Source organism: Podarcis raffonei, chromosome 8 (assembly GCF_027172205.1).
Source record: "Podarcis raffonei isolate rPodRaf1 chromosome 8, rPodRaf1.pri, whole genome shotgun sequence".
NCBI lineage: Eukaryota > Metazoa > Chordata > Lepidosauria > Squamata > Lacertidae > Podarcis > Podarcis raffonei.
The window spans coordinates 62,460,524-62,480,463 of NC_070609.1; the positions used below are offsets into that span (position 1 = coordinate 62,460,524).

The 19,940-nt window shown below is 42.5% G+C and overlaps 1 protein-coding gene across 3 annotated transcripts; it reads left to right on the top strand.

The window, feature by feature from the left end:
* Positions 1-2,486: 2,486 nt before the first annotated feature.
* Positions 2,487-19,328, top strand: WDR88 (WD repeat domain 88). 3 transcript variants are annotated; one of them, XM_053400342.1, is made up of 11 exons: positions 2,490-2,845; positions 4,487-4,597; positions 5,335-5,423; positions 10,180-10,243; positions 11,690-11,828; positions 13,919-14,048; positions 14,854-15,038; positions 15,782-15,864; positions 17,448-17,516; positions 17,915-18,007; positions 18,978-19,328. In XM_053400342.1, exons 1-11 carry the CDS (start codon positions 2,750-2,752, stop codon positions 19,122-19,124), a joined length of 1,206 nt encoding a protein of 401 aa, XP_053256317.1. In that variant the 5' UTR covers positions 2,490-2,749; the 3' UTR covers positions 19,125-19,328. The 3 variants fall into 3 exon arrangements, with proteins under 3 accessions (XP_053256318.1, XP_053256317.1, XP_053256319.1); XM_053400343.1 differs by lacking the exon at positions 17,448-17,516 and having other exon boundaries at positions 2,487-2,845; XM_053400344.1 differs by lacking the exon at positions 4,487-4,597.
* Positions 19,329-19,940: the final 612 nt, after the last annotated feature.

Below are 19,940 nucleotides of genomic sequence, written 5' to 3' on the forward strand. Positions count from 1 at the left end.
AGGTCACCCAGCAGCTGCATGTGGAGGAGTGGAGACACGAACCCGGTTCCCCAGGTTACGAGACTACCACTCTTAACCACTACACCACACTGGCTACACCACACTACCATAAGTCGTGCATATTGATAGTTGCTTTTGTACTGTAATAGAAATTCTATGGGATTTAGAGGGGTTTTATGGAAGGATGGGAAAGTTTTGTACTCTATAACCACTACAGCACATTAGAGAGCGGAGGGAGAAAGTTGAGCTTCCAATGTATTAGCCCCACACAACATATATCCCACACATCCAGAAAAGTGTTTTCTGTTATATGGCACTGAATTGCATCGAGCCCAATACTTTTCCTTCAGCACAAGACCTTGTCAAATGCCTGTCCCTACAATATTGCTCTGTACTATGGGGCATTCCAGGTTTGCCAAATATCCCCTATATTGATGACAAAGCAAGCATTGGACAGCCTTAAGAGGAAAAATGTGCTAGACCTGGGGCTCTCGTGGATACTACTATTCAAAATATTAATATGGTTGTGGTTTGTTGTTGTTTTAAAAACCCTTTTAGTATGAGTACATTTCCAGTATGGAGATTATGTCAAAGTTCTTATTTCTCCAGTCTACTCACCACTGACCACATTGCAGTCTCCTACTCCTGTTTTGGAACCTACCATATCGTAGGGTCCTCTCAAAATGGGAAACAAGGCTATATCAGAATTCATTCATTATGATGTTCCTGTCACCCAGGAGCAGCTTCATCTGGACTTTGGTGACCTGGACGCAGGATAGATGCAAGTATATCAGATACCATCTGTGGTCAGATCCACACACTAGACCTCTAGCAAGATTGGGAGGCTATCATCTTAAATATGGGGTTTGGAAAGGGCCTAGTTCATGGAAATAAAGGGTTTTAGCTGTACAAAAATCTATGGAAAGGTAAGACAGTAGGATAAAATATGGATGGAAAAAACCATCGAAATCTATTTCAGTCCATACTAGGGAAACAGCGTTAAAACTTTAGCATAAGTGAGACAGAGCACCAGTTCAAATGTCTTGTCTTTTGTCCAATGTGGCCCCTGAATGTGGTACTTATTTTCACTTTATAATAATTTTATTATTTTATCTTTTTTTGTAATCTCCTTTAATTTTTTTATTTATTTTATTTTATTGCATTCAAGCAGTGTATAAATTTCATGAAATAAATAAAGTGATGGTGGAAATGCCTCAAGACCCAGGACTGCAATAATAGGAGCAATTTAGATGAGACTGCAGCTGGCCCTTCTCTCCATCTTCAAAGGAAATAACCAAGATGTTCTGTTTCAATATATTTTGCCTTTCTTTAGTGGTAGCTGCCTGAGTTGACCATTGTGCAAAAACTGAAAACTTTACAAAACGTGGACCTCCTGGTGTAGTACAAAAAAGTGGAATATGGCTCTTTCTGAAAAGCTTATGTTCCATCTTCAGGCATTGTGGGATCTTGCTAAACCTGATGCCTTTCCCACTATTTGGTGAGATTTTGTAACATACTTTGGCAAACATTACTTGCAAAAGGAACACCCAGCAAACTCTCTTGAGATACGGAACTCTTGATTTGATCCCTTGTTAAATTACAATGATCAGCATGATCTGATCTGTTTTCCTTACTGTTGGGTTTTGTTATTATACCTACATTATTGATGTGGACTTTTCCTGTTCTTCCCCTCCTTTTATATATATCAAAATTAAATTTAAAAAAGGTTTATACAAAAATGCATGCCTGTACATCAATGAGATCTAAATAAAAACACTAGCATTTTAAGAGAGAAGTGTAGGCTCAGATGTGATTCAAGACTTAGTTTACAGAGGAGACTCTGCTGGCATAGCCAGGTTTTTTTGGGGGGGGGCACACAGAACCTCAGTATGCTATGTATTTTTATTTATTTTTATTGATGGGGGCACAGCTACGCCCATGGCTGGGTGTGTGATTTTGTGATTAGTTGTGTGACCCAAAGCAAACCCTCAGCTCCATGCTTTGGGCCATAAAATCTGAAGTTCCTTTTTTGTTGTGTTTTGTGTATCAAACTTCCAGTGAGCACTCAGGGCCGATTTCCTTCAGAATGGATAGGTTTGATCTTCTTGCAGTCCATGGAACTCTCAAGAGTCTCCTCCAGCACCATAATTCAAAAGCATCAATTCTTTGGCAATCAGCCTTCTTTATGGTCCAGCTCTCACTTCCATACATCACTACTGGGAAAACCATAGCTTTAACTATATGGACCTTTGTTGGCAAGGTGATGTCTCTGCTTTTTAAGATGCTGTCTAGGTTTGCCATTGCTTTTTGACAAACCTAGTACTTTACTGTACTCAAAATACTTGTGTTTTTTTTAAAAAAATCATGATTATTATTTTTTAAAAAAACTCGCGCTCTGAGGCGTCAAGAAGAGTGCCCCAGGGCTTGTGCAGAGTACAAATTCCTGGTTTCTTTTCAGAGGTGCAAACTCTGCTCCCATAAGCGGCGCTGAGCCTTTTCCCGGGAGGAAGACGAGAAGCGTTCCGTGATCTCGGAATCCGGGCGTCCCGCTTCGCCTCAGGCCTAGAGGGGAAGCGCGGGGGGAAGGCGGCTCTTTCCCCGACGGCGGAGAGGAGGAAGAGGCTGGCGGGAGACGCCACGAGCCAGGCCGGTTGCTAAGCTTTTGGGAGGCCGCCGCCGGCGGAAGAGCAGGAGGAGGGAAAGCGACCCCCGGAGTAGCTGCCTCCGCCGTCGGGGAAGGCCCTTGGAGATGGCGCCTCCGCCGATGGTCTGCCCGGACGACCCCCTGGCCACCGAGACCCGCTCGCCGCAGGCCTGGGAGGGGGACCATGAGAAGTTGGCCAAGGTGGGGTGGCGGAGGCGAAGCGGGTGGGGCGAGTTGTAAGGACCGCGTGATAAGGGGGCGGCGCAAGTTACCTATCGACTTCTCGTTCCTGCGAGAAGCGGTGCATTAGTGGGTGGTATGGTATTAGTCCTGTTGTAAGGGTAGACCCCTCTTAAATTAGTCCTGCTGATTAATTTCTTCTTATTTATAATAATTTTTATTAATTTTAGCATATAAATTACAATACATACCACAGAACTTCATCACTTATATAATCTTTTTTTTTTGGACTTCCATCAGCACCTCTGATGATCCACCGTTTTGACCACCTTTTATGCATTTCTTAAATTCATATTGCCTTTAATTGTTTTAACTAACCATCCTCCCCCTTATCCATTTTTGCAATAATTCCAATAATACTCCTCACAAAACTTCTTGCAGACCTACAAGCGTAGTCTGATCATCACAAATACTTTTCAAATAGTCTGTAAATTTACTCCAGTCTTCTGTGAATTTCTGGTCCTGCCGGTTTCGAATCCTTCCTGTTAGTTTATCCAATTCTGCATAGTCCATTAGTTTCATCCTCCATTCTTCTTTCCTAGGTAGTTCTTCTTGCTTCCATTTTTGAGCCAATAACAATCTTGCTGCCATTGTTGCATATAAAAACAACTTACATTCCTTTATATTTATATCACTTCCTACAATGCCCAGCCTGCTGATTAATTTCAATGGATCTAATCATGAGCGTAGGCAGGGAGGGGCAGCTGCCCCCCCATCAATAAATATACATAGTAAACTGAGGTTTTGCACTCTCAACAAAAGGCCTGCCCCCCTCCAAATCCTGGCTACGCCCATAGATCTAATTCTGAGTAGGACTGTGGACCCTCCAGGTGTCCCTATTTTCCAGGAACGTCCCTGATTTAGAGAAGTAGTTCTGGTTTCTGATTTGATCCCGGAATGTCCCGCTTTTCCTTAAGACACCCCTATTTTCATTGGAGAAATGTTGGAGGGTATGGCGTTATCTGAACCCCCCTGCCGTCTGAAGGCAATCCTGTATAGAGAAGGGTTTTTTAAATGTTTAATTATGTTTTTCTATATGTTGGAAGCTGCCCAGAGTGGCTGAGGCAACCCAGTAAGATGTGTGGGGGTATAAATAGTAAAGTTATCGTTATGGAATGAGACATCCCTATTTTCATCGAAGAAATGTTGGTAGTCACCTGATAAGGAAATCTCTTAAAAGTCACTCAGAGTGCAATTCTAACCATGTCTGCTCAGGAGCAAGCCCTATTGCATTCAATAGGGTTTACTCCCCGGGAAATGGGATTAGGATTGCAGTCCTGGTTAAAATAAAGTATCAGGGGTGTCATGTAGCACCTTTCTTCAGACCCAAATAAAAATGTTAGGATGCCAGTGGCAACCACTTCACACAACCATCAGCAGCCACCAGGAACCAATTCACATGTGGAGAGATTTAAAATAGACTCCAATGAGCCATTTGCCCAGGATTCATGTAAATTGGCTTCAGTGGACGTGCAAGAGAGAAACTGACAGAACAGAAGGTACAGTATTTCTAATTACACTTTGTACAGCCCTGTTCTTGACCGGTGTATCTACAAAAAAACATTGACAGAAGATAACATGAGATACTCTGTTCTTTCACAGATTCATTTTAAAATTTTAAAAGGACATTCAGCAGCTGTGACCTCCTGTCATTTCTGTTTTGATGAAACAAAAGTTCTTTCAGGCTCTTATGACAGCACAGTGAAACTCTGGGTAAGCTTGTTACAGACCTGAAGCAAGAAATCTAATTGATCATATTGCTCTGAAGTCTAAACCGTAATTTATCATATTAGCACAAAGGTTAAGTGAATCATTGTTGAAAGTACCAAACATACACTCTCTCTAAGGTTGCACTCCTTTGCACACTCAGCTTGGAGTAAGTCCCATTATACTCAGTGGAATTTATTTCTGAAATGACATATATAGGATTGAACTGTAAAGTATTTGACACAATTTTACTTGCCAAATTAAAGTGGTAACTTTTCCACTACTTGCACAATGAACGCTTGGCCTGCAGAGCTCATTTTTGTAGGGTGTGGTGATGGTTCGGTATATATTATGTTTAAAAAAAGAGTAGAAAGGTTAGAAGCTATAAATAATATAAATGGAAATTTTTCCCATTCCACTTTTGCATTGTGGGTACCTCTGAACCTGAGGCACTGGGCAGAGAATAAGAATACAATATATGCCCTGTGTGGTTGCATTTGCCTTCAAATAGCCCAAAATAGTTCTTTTTGAAGAGATAAATGTATCATGCAGCCAGTGTATCATGTGGCTTCATCAGGTAAACAGAGGTAATTGATTTATCGGATGCAAGTTCTGCAGGCAGCTTATAAGCAGAACTATTTAGAATAATTAAATGAAAAAATATGTGCTATGAATTAGCCTTCATTGTCTTTTTCAGTCTGAACACACTCCTGAATAACCAAGTTTATCTTTCTTTCTTGAAGGATATTGCCGGTGCTGTCTGTATTCAGACCTTTGAAGGTGAGCACACTGGGCCCATTTCTGAATGCTGCCTGAGTCCTGATAATAAAAGGTGATAACACTGTTGCATTTTATATATTAATTAGTAAGCCACGGAACTAATTATATTCAGCAAGTGGGTTTATAGGAACAGGGAAAAGAATGATGACAAAACAGAATGGTCAATGCAGTCCTGCCTTAGAAAGCCAGTAGGAAAAATTATTACCACGGCTGTGTTGTTACATATATCTTATAAAATACTTGAATCTTTTTTATTAAAAAAAAGTAAATAGATTAATTAGATTTTAACTCAGTGTTGATGTAGTATTACTACCACATGTAATGAAGTCCGCAAAAGCTTATGTCATATTATAGATGCCAGTCTTTAAGGTGCCACAAAACTGTTGTATTTGCTGCAAGAGATGTAACAATTATTCCTTGGGAGAGAGTATTGCCACTGAGCCTGGCTGCTGCAATGTGGAGGAGCCAAGAGAGGAGCATATATCTGCAGTGCTACTCCATGAGTTCATATTGGGACAAATGGAAGATGGTGGGGTGGCTGGGGTCTCACCAGACACCATCATCATGCCACTTGCAGAGATCAGATGCATTCAGTGAGTGCAGCTGATATGAGAAGAAAATTTTGTGTGAAGATGTACAGTTTTGCAGAGCCATCTTCAAGGGACGGAGATAAACTAATCCTCCTTTTGCTCCCACATTTATTTGCCACATTGCTGAATTTAAGACGTCAGTGCAACTGTTGTCAGAGCTGAGTGGAGAGCCAACTAAGAAGCATGAAGAGTTTCTATAAACCAGTGTGGTTTTTTTAAAACTCTTTTCATTAAAAGACAACAGCGATGCAAATCAGAATATATATCCAATTAAATCAATGCTTTCACATTATGGCTAATTAATTTAGAAGAGACATTAGCTATCCAAACTGGTTATAGATAAGAGGAAAGCAAACAAGCATGATAACAAAATCATCTTCATGCCACGTTAAACCATACCTAATGTTTAACTGCAATTTCACGCCAATGCCCAGCATGCTCAAAAATCCCATTTTTGCTCCTCCTTTGCTCCTGACTGTGTTGAAACAAATCACAAATTTTACATTGTCCTGTCATCTGAACCTGGCCTGCTTGTTTCTCCCAACAACCCATGAGTGCTAAACCAAGAACAAACCTGGGCTACTGCTCATCGAAGAGAAAATAACTCACAAGCTGAGCCTGAGTTCAGACGACACATCAAGTCGAGACTTTGCGGTTTTTTGCTCATGGCATAGAGTGGCCAGGAGTAGCTGGGACTTTTAAGCTACATGAACCAGCTTACTGCTCATTCATCTTACACCAGAGCTAAATGCCTTTTATGGTTTAACAGGATGTGCAGACCAGACCACTGCATTAGTTGTCAAAATACTGAAAGGCCATTAGGATAACAGTGCTTACATTCTGGATTAGTCAAGAAAAATTGTTATTTTGGTCTAGTGGAGGGTGCCCAAAAATAAACAGTGGGAGACAAATATAGATACTTATCCACCTTGGGATAAATATAATTGAATATCTTTGTTGTATAATGGACCTTAGTGCTTTTTTCCCCTTACTGCTGTGTCAATGACAGAGCAGTTACCAAGCAACATCAGCTGCCGGAAAATGCACAGGAAAGCTAGCCCCAGAAAACCTCATATTCAGAATAGCACGCAAATTCTAAATTGAGTCCAATGACAGCTCAATCCTGTGGTCTCAGTACATCAGGCATCCATCACTCCATCATTGGGATTCTGTGCACAGCCATCAGCAGCAGAGGCAACATTTCAACAGTCGCCATAGGAACAAAAGCCATAATAGCAACAACAACAACAGTGCAGCGACTACATCTCTGGCAATCCTGCCCCGTTTCCCAACGACAACCCCATATTAGCCATGCGGGGGCGCAGCTGAATGACCCCGTGATATAAGGCAGGATGTGATGAAGCTTGAATGTTTTCCTGCCTAGTCTATGCACGGAAAACCAGGCAACCAGCACGAGACGCAGTTGCTTCTCCACCGTGTTGCAGTTGGAAGGAGGGCAGCTGCCACAGAGTCCAGGGCTGTCTGACATGGGTACAAATTGTCTGGCAATGCAAACACAAGCCGTCTGCAGCAGCTAGCCTTTTGCCAAGCAGGCCAATAGGGAAGAAAGGAGGACTGTTCCAGTCACAACTCCCAGCCAGCTTCAGAGCACAATAGGTGGGAAACAAGCATGGGAAGTGCAAGGTCTACCTAGGAGAAAGCTCAAGACCTGTTGTGGCCCAAATGCTTCCTCAAAGCACTCATTATCAGACCATGCCAACCACTCTCATTCTGCTGGGTGTCTGTGAGAACAGACTATATTATTTGCAAGAGGAGATGGTTGCATGGTCAAGGAAGAGCAGAAATGCCTATACAGTGGTACCTTGGTTCTCAAACGCTTTGGTTCTCAAACCCCAAAAACCTGGAAGTAAGTGTTCCAGTTTTTGAACGTTTTTCAGATGCTGAACGTCCGTTGCTGCTGTTGGCTATTGTTTCCGGGGTGCCTGCACCAATCAGAAGCTGTGCCTTGGTTTTCAAACATTTCGGAAGTCAAATGGACTTCCGGAACGGATTAAGTTTGGCGCTTTTGTTTTTGCTATTTATTTTGTGTTTTTGTTTTTGAGGTTTTTCCTGTTAATTTGTTTTTGTGACTGTATGGAACCCAGTTCAGCTACTGATTGATTGATTGATTGATTGTGTGACTGCGGAAATGGATAAAAGCCCCCCATCCAAACAATGAGTATCATCGGTGCAGGGAAGAAAAAAATTAAAATTTCATTTTTATCATCTTCAATACTGTCTTTATTTATTTTATAGTACAGAACATTGATTATTGCTTTCATTTTATGGATCAATGGTATCGTTAGATAGTAAAATCCATGTTAAACTGCTGTTAAACTGCGGATTAATTTGTTTTGCATTACTTTCTATGGGAAACTGTGCCTTGGTTTTGGAACGCTTTGGTTTTGGAACGGACTTCTGGAACGGATTAAGTTTGAGAACCAAGGTACCACTGTAATAGAGTAAACTCATACAGAGCAGCACTAGAAGCTTCCAGGAGGATTAGTGTGAAAGAGCACCGAGGTTGGATTTGAGTTTCAGTTCAGGAGGTTATAAAAACGATGCCCACAAGGCAAAGTTTACCTGCCAGGTTGCTTCTCCAGTAGGTGTGGGCACAGCATAGGCGCCGACTCCATGGGGCTTGAGGGGGCCCGAGCCCCCTCAAAAATTCGTTTGGGGGGGCTCTGCCCCCCCAATAATCTCCGGCGCCCCTCCAGCAGAGCGCCATCGCCGCCCCTCCCCCAGCCCAAAATGCACAGGGGGGGCGGGCTGCATGCCTCCTGCCCTCCCTCCCGAGCAAAAGCTCCACCCAATTTCCTTTGGAGCTGATTAATAGGCGCAGCACGCTCTCCCCTATTCGCTCACGAGGAGGCGGCGCCACTTTATTTGCATATTCATGAGCTTATTTATTATTCATGAGCTTTCCCGGGCCCCCCCAATATTTTTTATAAGTCCGCGTCGCTGGGGCACAGCAGGACTGCTCCAGACAGCAACTGCACCACCACATAGGCACTGCAGAAGGCTGACTGGCTTGATCAGCCTCCCAGGATCCCAGCCTTCCTGCTGTTTTAGCTCTGTGCATAGCACCCAGGGGCACAGCCAGACAGAGCTAACTTGGAAGCGTGGGCCAGTGGAATGGCACAGAATTGTGACTTGTGGGAGTCTATGACTCTGAGGGTGATGTGGCTCCATTCAGCAGGCCTTAATACACAAGGTACAATTTCTCCAGAGGCACCTTGCAACCATGCGGTGATGGGCTGTGGAGGCTTGCAGAATTAGTTGGACTCCTGAGGCTGTGGAACTGAGAAAAGTGGTTTTCTGGGGCTGTCCATTAACTTCAGTGGGAGAGATTTAATGTATGCCGCTTCTGTTCCAAGCATAATGTTACACAGGAGGAAGGAACAAGACCCCAGAGAACATAGGATTCCTCCTAAGTTACAGTACTCCTGGCTCTGCTCCTTAATTGCTATAGGGGCAGACACTTTTGTTACCACTTTAAAAGTGGGCTGGCACAGGGATTTTGAGAAACAATTCCATCCTACCCAGTGGCCACAACTAAGTAATATGATTTCCCCCCTTAAATATCTTATGAGCCGCGTGAGCGGTTTGTATTTTCCTGCTTCCCATGGTTTTTGCTTCCTCCATAAGCATATCACATAAGAGAGAGAGAGCACCAGTTGATTTGCAAATGTGGAACATCCCAGTTTCCAGTTTGAGTGTAACTCTAATGAACAAAATGGAGCTATAGTATTTGAAGACAGGTCTATAGTGTCATTTCTCTTATCCTGAGGGCTTATCCATGCTTCCTCCTTTCCCGCTACTTTCCCCCAGGAAAAACAGCTCTTTAGCAGTCAATCAGAGCAAACACAACTTGGGTTTTCTCCAGATTGACATTTGCTATTTTGCACTAAAGAGCAGGTTTTCCCTTTGAAAGGAGCTGGGCAAGGGGGAAACCGCTTGACCCACGCCTAGAAAGCCCAGGTTAAGCGGAAAACCATTCCAACTCATGCTTTTGTGGCAGGGAACAAGCAGAAGCACTAAATACTATATATGATGGAGGATGAATCTTTCCAGAATATGGGAGTGGAGCATAAAGCACATTCGTGAGCTATTTGTTATTGATATCTTAATAATAATAATAATAATAATATTTTTTTTAAAAGCATGAATCAAACATTTTTGCTATCTTTGAACATGTAAATGTGTTTAATGTTTTAGGTTGATAACAGCATCATATGATAAAAGTCTAAGGGCCTGGGATACTGAAACAGGGAAAGTGCTTGTATGTATTGATTTTTTTTTATCTAAATCCCCCTATTTAATCACTAGAAACTAAACTTCCCTTTTACTCAAATGTTTATCCTTGCAAACACATGCAGTCATTTGCAATGGGGGAATAGTTTGGTGAAGCTTCTTGCAGTGAAAATTGGTGGTAGTGGGGTTATAGTTTTTTTATTACTATTATGTTATGCATTTTGTGTTTTTATGTTGTCAACTGGCCTGTGAACTTCGGATAAAGGTTGGTATATAAATTTAATAAATAACAATAATACAGTAATCTCAACACTTGTCTGCTCCAAATCAACTCCTCCCAAAACGACTTTTCTCGAGCAAATGTTGATTTTTCTGTGGGGATTTCTGCCTGGCCTTCATACAGATTCCAAGGATAAGCTTACAAAAATCAGAAATATAATTTTAAAAATTAAGCATGCATGAAAACAGCAGCCAGTGACAGAACACCTTAGAGTGAAAGTCCTGGGTCTTTGGCACCAACCAGCATGACATATCTGAATGGGTGTTGAGCAAGCGTTCGTGTGGAGGGCCTTCCATAAGAATGGGTTAAATTCATTTGTGTGTAATGTTTGGTTCCACCCTAATGGTCTAATTCAATTGGTACAGATTTTGATCATGTGATTTAAAAACCAAAACAATAAAAAATATATAGCAAAAGATAAACGTGTGCTGCATTTCATGTATTCATATATGATTTCTGTCTCTGACCAGGATTCTGGCTCTGACCAGGGTTAAGCTTTCAGTACTTACTTACTTACTGTTCCTACTAAACAGGACTGGGGCGGGCGTGAACCATAGCCTTATCTCAGAATGTTCTGAGGCATAAATACAAAGTGTGACCGGAAAGTTTGGTGAATGGTCACAGAAATCGGACAGCGAGAAATATTCAAACATACACACCATACAGGCCTTCAAAGTAGGCCCCCTCTGATACAATGCACCATTGACAAGGTTTGTAGAACTGTTGGAAACTTCTGGAGAAGTCCTCTTTTCACACTGCTTTCAGTTCCCTTGTCACAGCAGCTTGGACATCTTCAATGGTTTGCCGACCTTCGTGGAAATGCTTAAACCACTCATACACTGTCTTTCAGGTTACAGCCTCATCTCCGTACACAATTTTGAGCATTTCATGGGTTTCTGATGCTGGTTGTATGTTCGAGTATTTCTCGCTGTCCGATTTCTGTGACCATTCACCGAATTTTCTGGTCACACTTTGTATAAATGCTTAGAAGTGAGTTAAATATTCTTTTTTTAAACCTGTGAGCATGATCCAGTCTGCCCTCTGCATGCTGCCAGGTACATGGTGGGAGTGTTGCCTTGGTCTCAATCACAAGCAACTTGAGCTGCATCTGGGCTCATGTGCGTATAAGTTTGGTCCTTGGCTGATCGTTAACCCTAAAAGCATAACCTCAAGGGCTTCTCTTCTCTTCTCCAGTGGACTCTAGAGCAGGATGGCCTTGTGACTTCATGCCATATTTCTCACGATGGCAAATACGTCGCCTCCAGTTCAGATTTGGAAAACGCTTTATTCATTTGTGGTGTAGAAGATGCGAAAAAGGTGGCATATGTCAGAGGTAACATTTTTAAAACTTGGTCACGATCCTTTTCTTTACACCTGTTGAAAGACTCCCAGACGTACACATGCCTCTCACTTCAGTGGGACGTGTACAGGATACGATTCTGTTTGGCTGTGCCCCTGCCCGTTTGCATATTGGTACATGTTTACCTGAATCTAGAGTATATATGGATTTCTTAAATATCGCCCTAGAAGGAGCATGTCTTTGTACATACTGTTTAATACATTGTTAAATATTTTAGTTCTGCTCTATTGCTTTGTTGTAGAGCACATTACAGCACACAGCACAGCTGAAAGCGTCAGTGACCCTATTTACGTGGTTTATCATGACAACTAATGCACATATGGCTATAAATGGCAAGCACTGTTTGCCAAATACCCAATGAAATTGTGTGTGTATACATTGTTGCATGCACCCCAATCTCTGAGTAGCAAGATATTCCACAGGTCTGTGCTTACCTAGAGTCTGGTTTCCTTTGAATGCGGCCAATGGATATACTGTGGTATCTTTTGAATATATGGTTTTATTGAAACATATATGATCTAAGCCAGGGGTCAGTAACCTTTTTTAGCAATGGGCTGGTCCACTGTCCCTCAGACCATGTGGTGGGCCGGACTATATATTTTTTTGGGGGGGGAATGAATGGATTCCTATGCCCCACAAATAACCCAGAGATACATTTTAAATAAAAGCACACATTAAAAAGATAAAGGTACCCCTGCCCATACGGGCCAGTCTTGACAGACTCTAGGGTTGTGCGCCCATCTCACTCAAGAGGCCGGGGGCCAGCGCTGTCCGAAGACACTTCCGGGTCACGTGGCCAGCATGACAAAGCTGCATCTGGCGAGCCAGCGCAGCACACGGAAACGCCGTTTACCTTCCCGCCAGTAAGCGGCCCCTATTTATCTACTTGCACCCGGGGGTGCTTTTGAACTGCTAGGTTGGCAGGCGCTGGGACCGAGCAACGGGAGCGCACCCTGCCGCAGGGATTCAAACCGCTGACCTTTCGATCGGCAAGCCCTAGGCGCTGAGGCTTTTACCCACAGCGCCACCCGCGTCCAGCGCCACCCGCCACGAGTATAAAGCACACATTATACTCGTGTAAAAACACCAGGCAGGCCCCACAAAAAACCCAGAGGTGCATTTTAAATAAAAGGACACATTCTACTCATGTAAAAATACGCTGATTCCCGAACCGTCTGTGGGCCAGATTTAGAAGGCGATTGGGCCGCATCTGGCCCCCGGGCCTTAGGTTGCCTACCCCTGATCTAAGCATAGGATGGAGAGGCTCGCAGCATGAACACCCCAACAGATCTTAATGTACTAGGGAAGCCTCAAGTCACAGTTTTTGAGTCCAGCACAGAGCAAGACATGTCTCTGCGGTTTCCAGCTTCCAGTGTCTGCCAAAATTCACACATGCACAGCCCCCCCCTAGCCTATTGTTCCCCATCCTAGGATGACATCAAGCCAGGTGAGTTGGAAAACGGCCCGTCCATTTGTCTCTATGGCAACATCTTCGGACATGTAAATAGCAGTACTTAAGGCCATGACCTTAACAAAGGAACCAGTCTGACCAGTTTACCAGGTTTCCTCTTGTAGATTCTAACCTCGCACAGGATCACAGGTTTGGAAGGGACCAATGGGTATCATCCAGACTGACCCACCACACACCACATATATCTCCTGAGGACACATTCCTATGGCACAAAATTGAGCCAATTGAATTAACAGAGTGAATTCTAAGGCTAGTTTTTGATGTGTAAAATTGCTAAAAGTTGAATGAATTGGGAATCAAGTGGTGGGCGCGTGGGTAAACTGACTCCAAAAAATAATAATAAGACAGTATTACTGTCACTACTTCAGCATTATTAAACTGACATTTTGTCCCATACTTAGATGCTTAGTTATTGTGTGTGCAAGTGTTTCAGTTCCTGCTGTGTTTTGGAACTATAGAGTCATACATTAAAAAAAACAAAACCATGACAATAAGCTGAAACTCAGATGTGAGTAACCATCAGAGTAGCTGGTAGCTCTAACCTTGTCCAAAGTGCTTGCAGCCTGTTTCTTGGAGTTTTTCTTTCTTTCAGAGTATCACAGAAGCACAGTGAGAAGATGTCGTTTTGATCCTCAGAACCAACGAATAGCTACGGTGTCATCTGACATGTCTTTAAAATTCTGGGATATTATAGCACAGTCTACCACAGTCACAATTGAGCGGTAAAAGAGACAGTGAAGCAGCTACTGGTGTGGCTCTCGTGAAGTCTGCTTCCTATTAGTGTAAAATCTGTAGCAGTTAAATGGGTAATGTGGCCACTTCCACTAAACTAGATGTTAATTTTGGAATCTACTTTTCACACTCATTTTATGGGAGGCCCATCCACATAATAGCCACCCTCCTGTGTTTTCCAACTTGTGAGTGCTGAGAGTTCAGCTTTTCAAAAGATTTTATCTACTTTTCGAGCAGTATTGTTTTGATTTTGGCAGTGACGGATCAGGCAGCTGAATCTACCAAAGCTCAGTATATCCACACTATCTGTTTTTTAATGCTTTTCCAGATATAATTTTTAAAAATATTAACAAAATGGTCCTTTAATGAAAGAGTGTTTGTTTCATTAATTTCATAGCACTTCTTTTTTGAAGCCAAACCGTTTTTCTGAGAAAGAAAAAAAACAGGAGTCCATTTTTTATTTTTATTATTTTTTATTTTTTTTAAGTATATCTGTTTGCACTCAGAACATCCTTGGCCCCGACTCATCTTTTCTCCTTATCTACTATGTCCAGACTAGTGTTACTTTTACTTGTACTTCACAGGTGATTCTCCAAAGCTAGCCTTTGGAGGGCATTGTGTTCCTGGGACAAAAAGCATTTGCAGTTATGAGGATAGCCAGAAAGAGCAGCAACTGACCAGTAACTGGGTTTTTTCTGCAGTACCAGGGCTGAGGTCAAACAGTGTGCCCTACAGAAGAGTCAACACTGTAAATTTGATGGTATCCTGCTGCAGTGATCTGCACATCTTTTTCAGGGCACACACCAATGCAATTGCAGATTGCTGTTTCTCCTTGGATGGCCATTATTTGTGCACAGCAGGTTGGGATGAAGTCGTAAAGTTATGGGATATCAGGACAGGGGAGTTCCGTTCCCATGGACCCATTATTTTGGATCAGGGCCACATAGGAATAGTTGGCTGCTGTGATATTAGTAAGGATGGTGAGTAATGTGAAATGTCATATAATGGCACCTTCTACGTAAATGTATGTGAAAGAAAAGTGTGTTTATTTCAGATGAGTCACAGGGGTCATGCTCAAACCACTAATTAAGTTCTCAACTTTCAGAATGAAATGATTTTCCGTTTTGATTAAAAGGTTGCTCGTTTAATTGAGGTAGACTGAACTTGATGACTTACGGTAGATTGTTGTTCAGTCAGCCTTCTAGAACACTCCTTAATTGATAAGCTCATTAAGATCTATTGTTAGGTGAACATGTCTGAGCAGAGAAATAAAATGTCAAGCTCAATGATGCTGTGTCAGGCCCTGCTTGTTCTGTTCAAACCTCTGCCACTGTTTAAAATAGCCACTTTCCCCCTATAAGTATGCTTCCATCCTCACTTTACTCAAACTCCTGCCATTGTTTTAAACCCCCACTGTCCCCCTTCTCGCTCTCATGCCATTACCGCAGTTGTTTTGCAACACACCTTCACTTTTGCTCCCCTCCCCTGCCATGACTTACTGCAAATCCAGGCCTGTGATGTGGCCTAGAAATCTCCCAATGGGAGCTGCGTGATGACATTTTTACATTTTTATTATATAGAAAGATATGGCTTAGTATTCTTAATGCAGTATTTCAGTTGTATTAAAAGTCAAATGTTCATTCACTTTTTCCTGCATGAATGAATCTTAGTTTATTTAATGACAAAGCACAAGGCAGTCACCTGACATAATTTTGTATTTCAGCATCGCTTGTGGTGTCTGGAGGTTATGATAAAACAATCGTAATCTGGGACTCACGAGAGGCATATAAAAAGCTATGTTTAAAGGTACTGTGTAAGCATTTGCCTGGGCAAAGGAGGACTTAATTTTGCTTCTGTAGAAGTTAGCTGTGAAACTCCAACTGACTATACAAGATCAGTTCCTAAATGAAAGATAATTTTTTTGAAAATGCTCTTTCTATAAGAATAATTAAATTGGTGTCTCTTTTTTCCTCCATCTCTTCATGCCATGTTTGATATCCAGTAACAATGTTTAAAGCACTGACAATTTCTCCGCTTTTATAGCTGATCCACTGGGCAGTGCCCACATATCTCCTGATAGTGCAATTCAGAAACCATATTCTGCACATTCCCACCTAAGCCATTGAGTTGTAGTTGCTAGGAAACTAAGCCATAATTCCTAGGGTGGTTCATGATCAAGCATCACAGTTTTTTGAACAGCAATTGTACACCCAATATTTTCACTTGTAAGTAACCATAATATTGTGAGGCCTGTATGCTTGAGGTTGGTTAAGGGTCCCCAGCCTCTTTTGGGACTGTGGGCACATTTCAAAATTTGAGAAACGCTTGTGGACAGGGCAGGGCTGGCTCACCCATGAGGCAAGGTGAGGCAACTGCCTTGGGTTGCCAGATCCGCAAGGACAGTAGATCCCCTGTGATGCCCCTTTGATTCTGACTTCAACCCTTGGGTAAAGATGCTTTGACACTTCCCCCTGTGCTTGATGTCGATATTCACTCCTTCCTTGTTCCTGGTGTAGATCTTCATTCCTCGCTTCTTCCCTGGTGGCGGGGGAGGGAGGAGTGCCAGTTTGCGATTCGCCTCAGGTGCCCAGATGTCTTGGGCCGGCCCTGAGGCAGGGCACCACCACAACAGAAATGGCTGCCCTGCAGGCTGGCTAGCCACAAAAGGCAAATAACTTGCCCAGGAAACTGAGTTGCAAGGTGGAGGTTGGGTCTGATCCCCAAGCGCCAAAACGTATTTGCCTCCAGAAGGCGATTCAACTTTGTGGAAGGAAAAGTGATGGTGCTCAGAGAACTCCCCTCCCCTCCCTGAAAGCACGCACATATGAAATACACAAATCCCACACAGAAAACAAAATGTAACACAGGTCTCTCTCTCTCACACACACACTAAAACTCACAGGCAAAGCATCTCCAGTTGCTTTACTCCCCACTTCAAAGCTTCCTAGGCAGTGGGACAGTCCCATATTTTTTCTTTTTTAAAAAGGCAGCCTCCACCTTCTCCCTTCCCTTTCCTGTCAATGTTTCTCAGCACCACATGGGAGTGGAAGCTTCGCTTTCTGGCCAATATAGAAACAAAACAAATGTGCAGGGCTGAACCCTGACACCCGTGGGTGTCATGGGAGGGAATGGTGGCAATGTTTGTGTGCATCAGAACAGAACTTCCACCCTGGCAGGAGGCCCCTTTCTTGTAGGGCTGCTCCCCTTCTCATAACAGACAGAATGACAAATGCATCAGCCGGAAAAGGGGATGAAACTAATAGTGCAACCATAAGCATGCTTACTCAGAGGCATGTTGCACTTAGTTCAGTAGGACTTGGTTCTCTACAAATGTCTTAAGGGTGAACTAGATCCCATTTTTGTGTAATCGGAAAACTGTTTCTTTGCAGGGTCATGCAGATTGGGTGACAGACATTGCCTTGAGTAGCAACAAGAAGTGGCTTGTATCTGCCTCAAAGGTATCATCAGTAAGCTTAGTTAAATAATTGGAAACATAGTTCAGTGGCTGTCTTCCTCCCACTCCCGACTGCTTCCGTAGATACCTCATTGTGATACTTCAATCCCATAAGGTTTTTTGTGGGCCCCTCAAAACCCTGACAAATTTGTCCTAAAAAAAGAGAAAACCTTGAAGACCATTCTCATGAACCTCCTGCTATGAGTCTGTGGTGCCAAGAAATATGTGTAACTGTACACCCACCTATACCTCGATCCCCTCCATTTTAAATATTTTAAAATTGGCCACGACCACTTTTGCATTTCAGTCACACCCACAATGACATGCAAAGGTGTGGCCCTTGGCCTGAAAATGGTTACCCATCCATGCTGTAAATTGATAGAAATCCTTCCATTGTTTCAGGACTGTACTTTGAGAGTTTGGGATGTTGCAGATGCCCATGAAGTCCCTGTGGTGGTCCAGGCCATTAGAACAAGAGGCTCCAAGTTAGCAAAGGTCAGTCTATTATTCCTCTCCTGGATGTAACTACCCTACAAGAATGTTTCCCTCTATTTGTATGTCCATATGCTGCCTCCTTTTCCTCAGAAAAGGAAACCCCAACCTCAGAATCCTATGTGCCCTAATGTCCATTCTGCGAGCCACAGGTGCATTTCACAGCCTTTGGATCAAAGAATGTTGAAGGGCAGAGCATCATTTAAGTCAGGGATGAAATCTGGAACTGGTTTTGAATGTCACACTTGAATATCAGAAACCATCATAAAGGAGAACATCTGAATAGCAGGAAGCTGCATATCCCATAGTGCATAGCAGCCTTCCCTGCTTCCAGATCTTTTGGACTATAACTCCCAGCAGCCAGCTGGTGCTTTCCCCACATCCTTTCCCTACAGGAACAAGAGCTACCAGCATGGCATTCCTATGGCAGCAAAAAAATATTTGGGGGGAAGGTAGGCAAGCTCGCATATGTATGTGTCTGGGTACATCGTCATCCCTGCACAGACTGACTGCAGTGCATCTCAAATGCAGGATGCAATACGGTTGCTGAAACAATGTATTGATTCCAGATGGAATTGCAGTCTTAACTTACTTCTGAGCACACATGGTTAGGATTGAGTTGTAAGGCTACAATCCTGTTCTTTCCTGGAAGTAAGCAGCATTAAACACAATGGGGCTTGCTTCTGACTAAACGCATACAGGATTGCACTGCACTGCAACCAAGAAATTAAGTCATTTTTATCTTGCCCCGCTCATTTTGATGGGACTTAAGTGAACCCAATATGGTCTGTCACCTAGTAAAATGCTACTAAAAAATTAGGAGCACGTGCTGAATGTCTCTTATAGAGTGATTTCTGCTAAGCATTCATTAGTATTTGCAAAAATGGGTCTGCATGTCAGTTTGTTTTTAGAATGGAAATTCCTCTTGTCTGAACCACTTATATGTTATTTTTTTCTATATAAAAAAATCTAGTGTGAAGAATGTAAGAAGTCTTTCCTGCTCTTCCACAATGATGAAGACAAAGTAGAAATCAATTGTGTTTTCTGTCGGCTGGCAAGTTACAAAGAAAGTGTTCTGCCAGATCCCCCTCCATTGCCTCCATTGCCTCCTGATTTTTAAAGGAATCAGCAACAGGCCATTGCTGGAAATTTTTAAAGCGATAAAAGTTATTTGCCTGCATATACAGAACTCAGAACTGTTTTTTTAGTCTTTAATTACATACTGAAATTCCTATGGAATAGAGTCATTTGAAGGATCCACTATGTCCTACTGGTTGACAAGCGTAAAATAAAAAAATAAGTACTGCCAAGTGGATTTACACAACTTCTAGTTCCACTGTGGCCCTCTCTTAAATGTAATTGAAAAAGTAACCCAGTGATGCGAAAGGAAAGTCGTATGAATCTCAATCTAGTGCGGAACAATTAAACAACATGGGCGCCATTAAGCAACACGAGTCCAGCTGAGAGGTGAAACTTGCGGTCTTTTAAATTCTGAAATCCACACTAGAGCAATACCTTTATTAGGGCAATCAAAATGTCACAAAATAGTGTGCAAGCCATGAAGCTTCAATCTGATCAAAGCCTCGAAAAGGAAAGTGTGAGAAGGTTGCTGACATTCAAGGGAAGCTCTGTTAGGAGCTCTGTTAGGTTTGATTTCTATCATTTAGCAGAGCGTCATTTGAATGCCTCCCACAGTCTTGGAGATTTTCACCAGTTGCAGATCCCATGAATTTCAACATCAACCAAGTTTTTTCCTCCCCTCCACCTTAGGTTATCTTTTAGCCTGATTTAATATTGTTTATTATTTTATTTAACAGGATTTATATGCTGTTTAATCATACGTAACCTCTAAGCAGTTTACATAGAATATGAAATGTTCGTTAAAAATATTGATAAAATCAAACATTAAAAGCAAGTTAACCTGAAATTTATCAAA

What these genes read in the sequence shown, in the direction of transcription:
- WDR88 (XM_053400342.1), top strand. Translation starts at nt 2,750, where the DNA reads ATGGCGCCTCCGCCGATGGTCTGCCCGGACGACCCCCTGGCCACCGAG. An exon ending in ACAGCACAGTGAAACTCTGG is followed by an intron (nt 4,598 to 5,334) that starts GTAAGCTTGTTA and finishes TCTTTCTTGAAG; the next exon opens with GATATTGCCGGTGCTGTCTG. An exon ending in ACCACAGTCACAATTGAGCG is followed by an intron (nt 14,049 to 14,853) that starts GTAAAAGAGACA and finishes CATCTTTTTCAG; the next exon opens with GGCACACACCAATGCAATTG.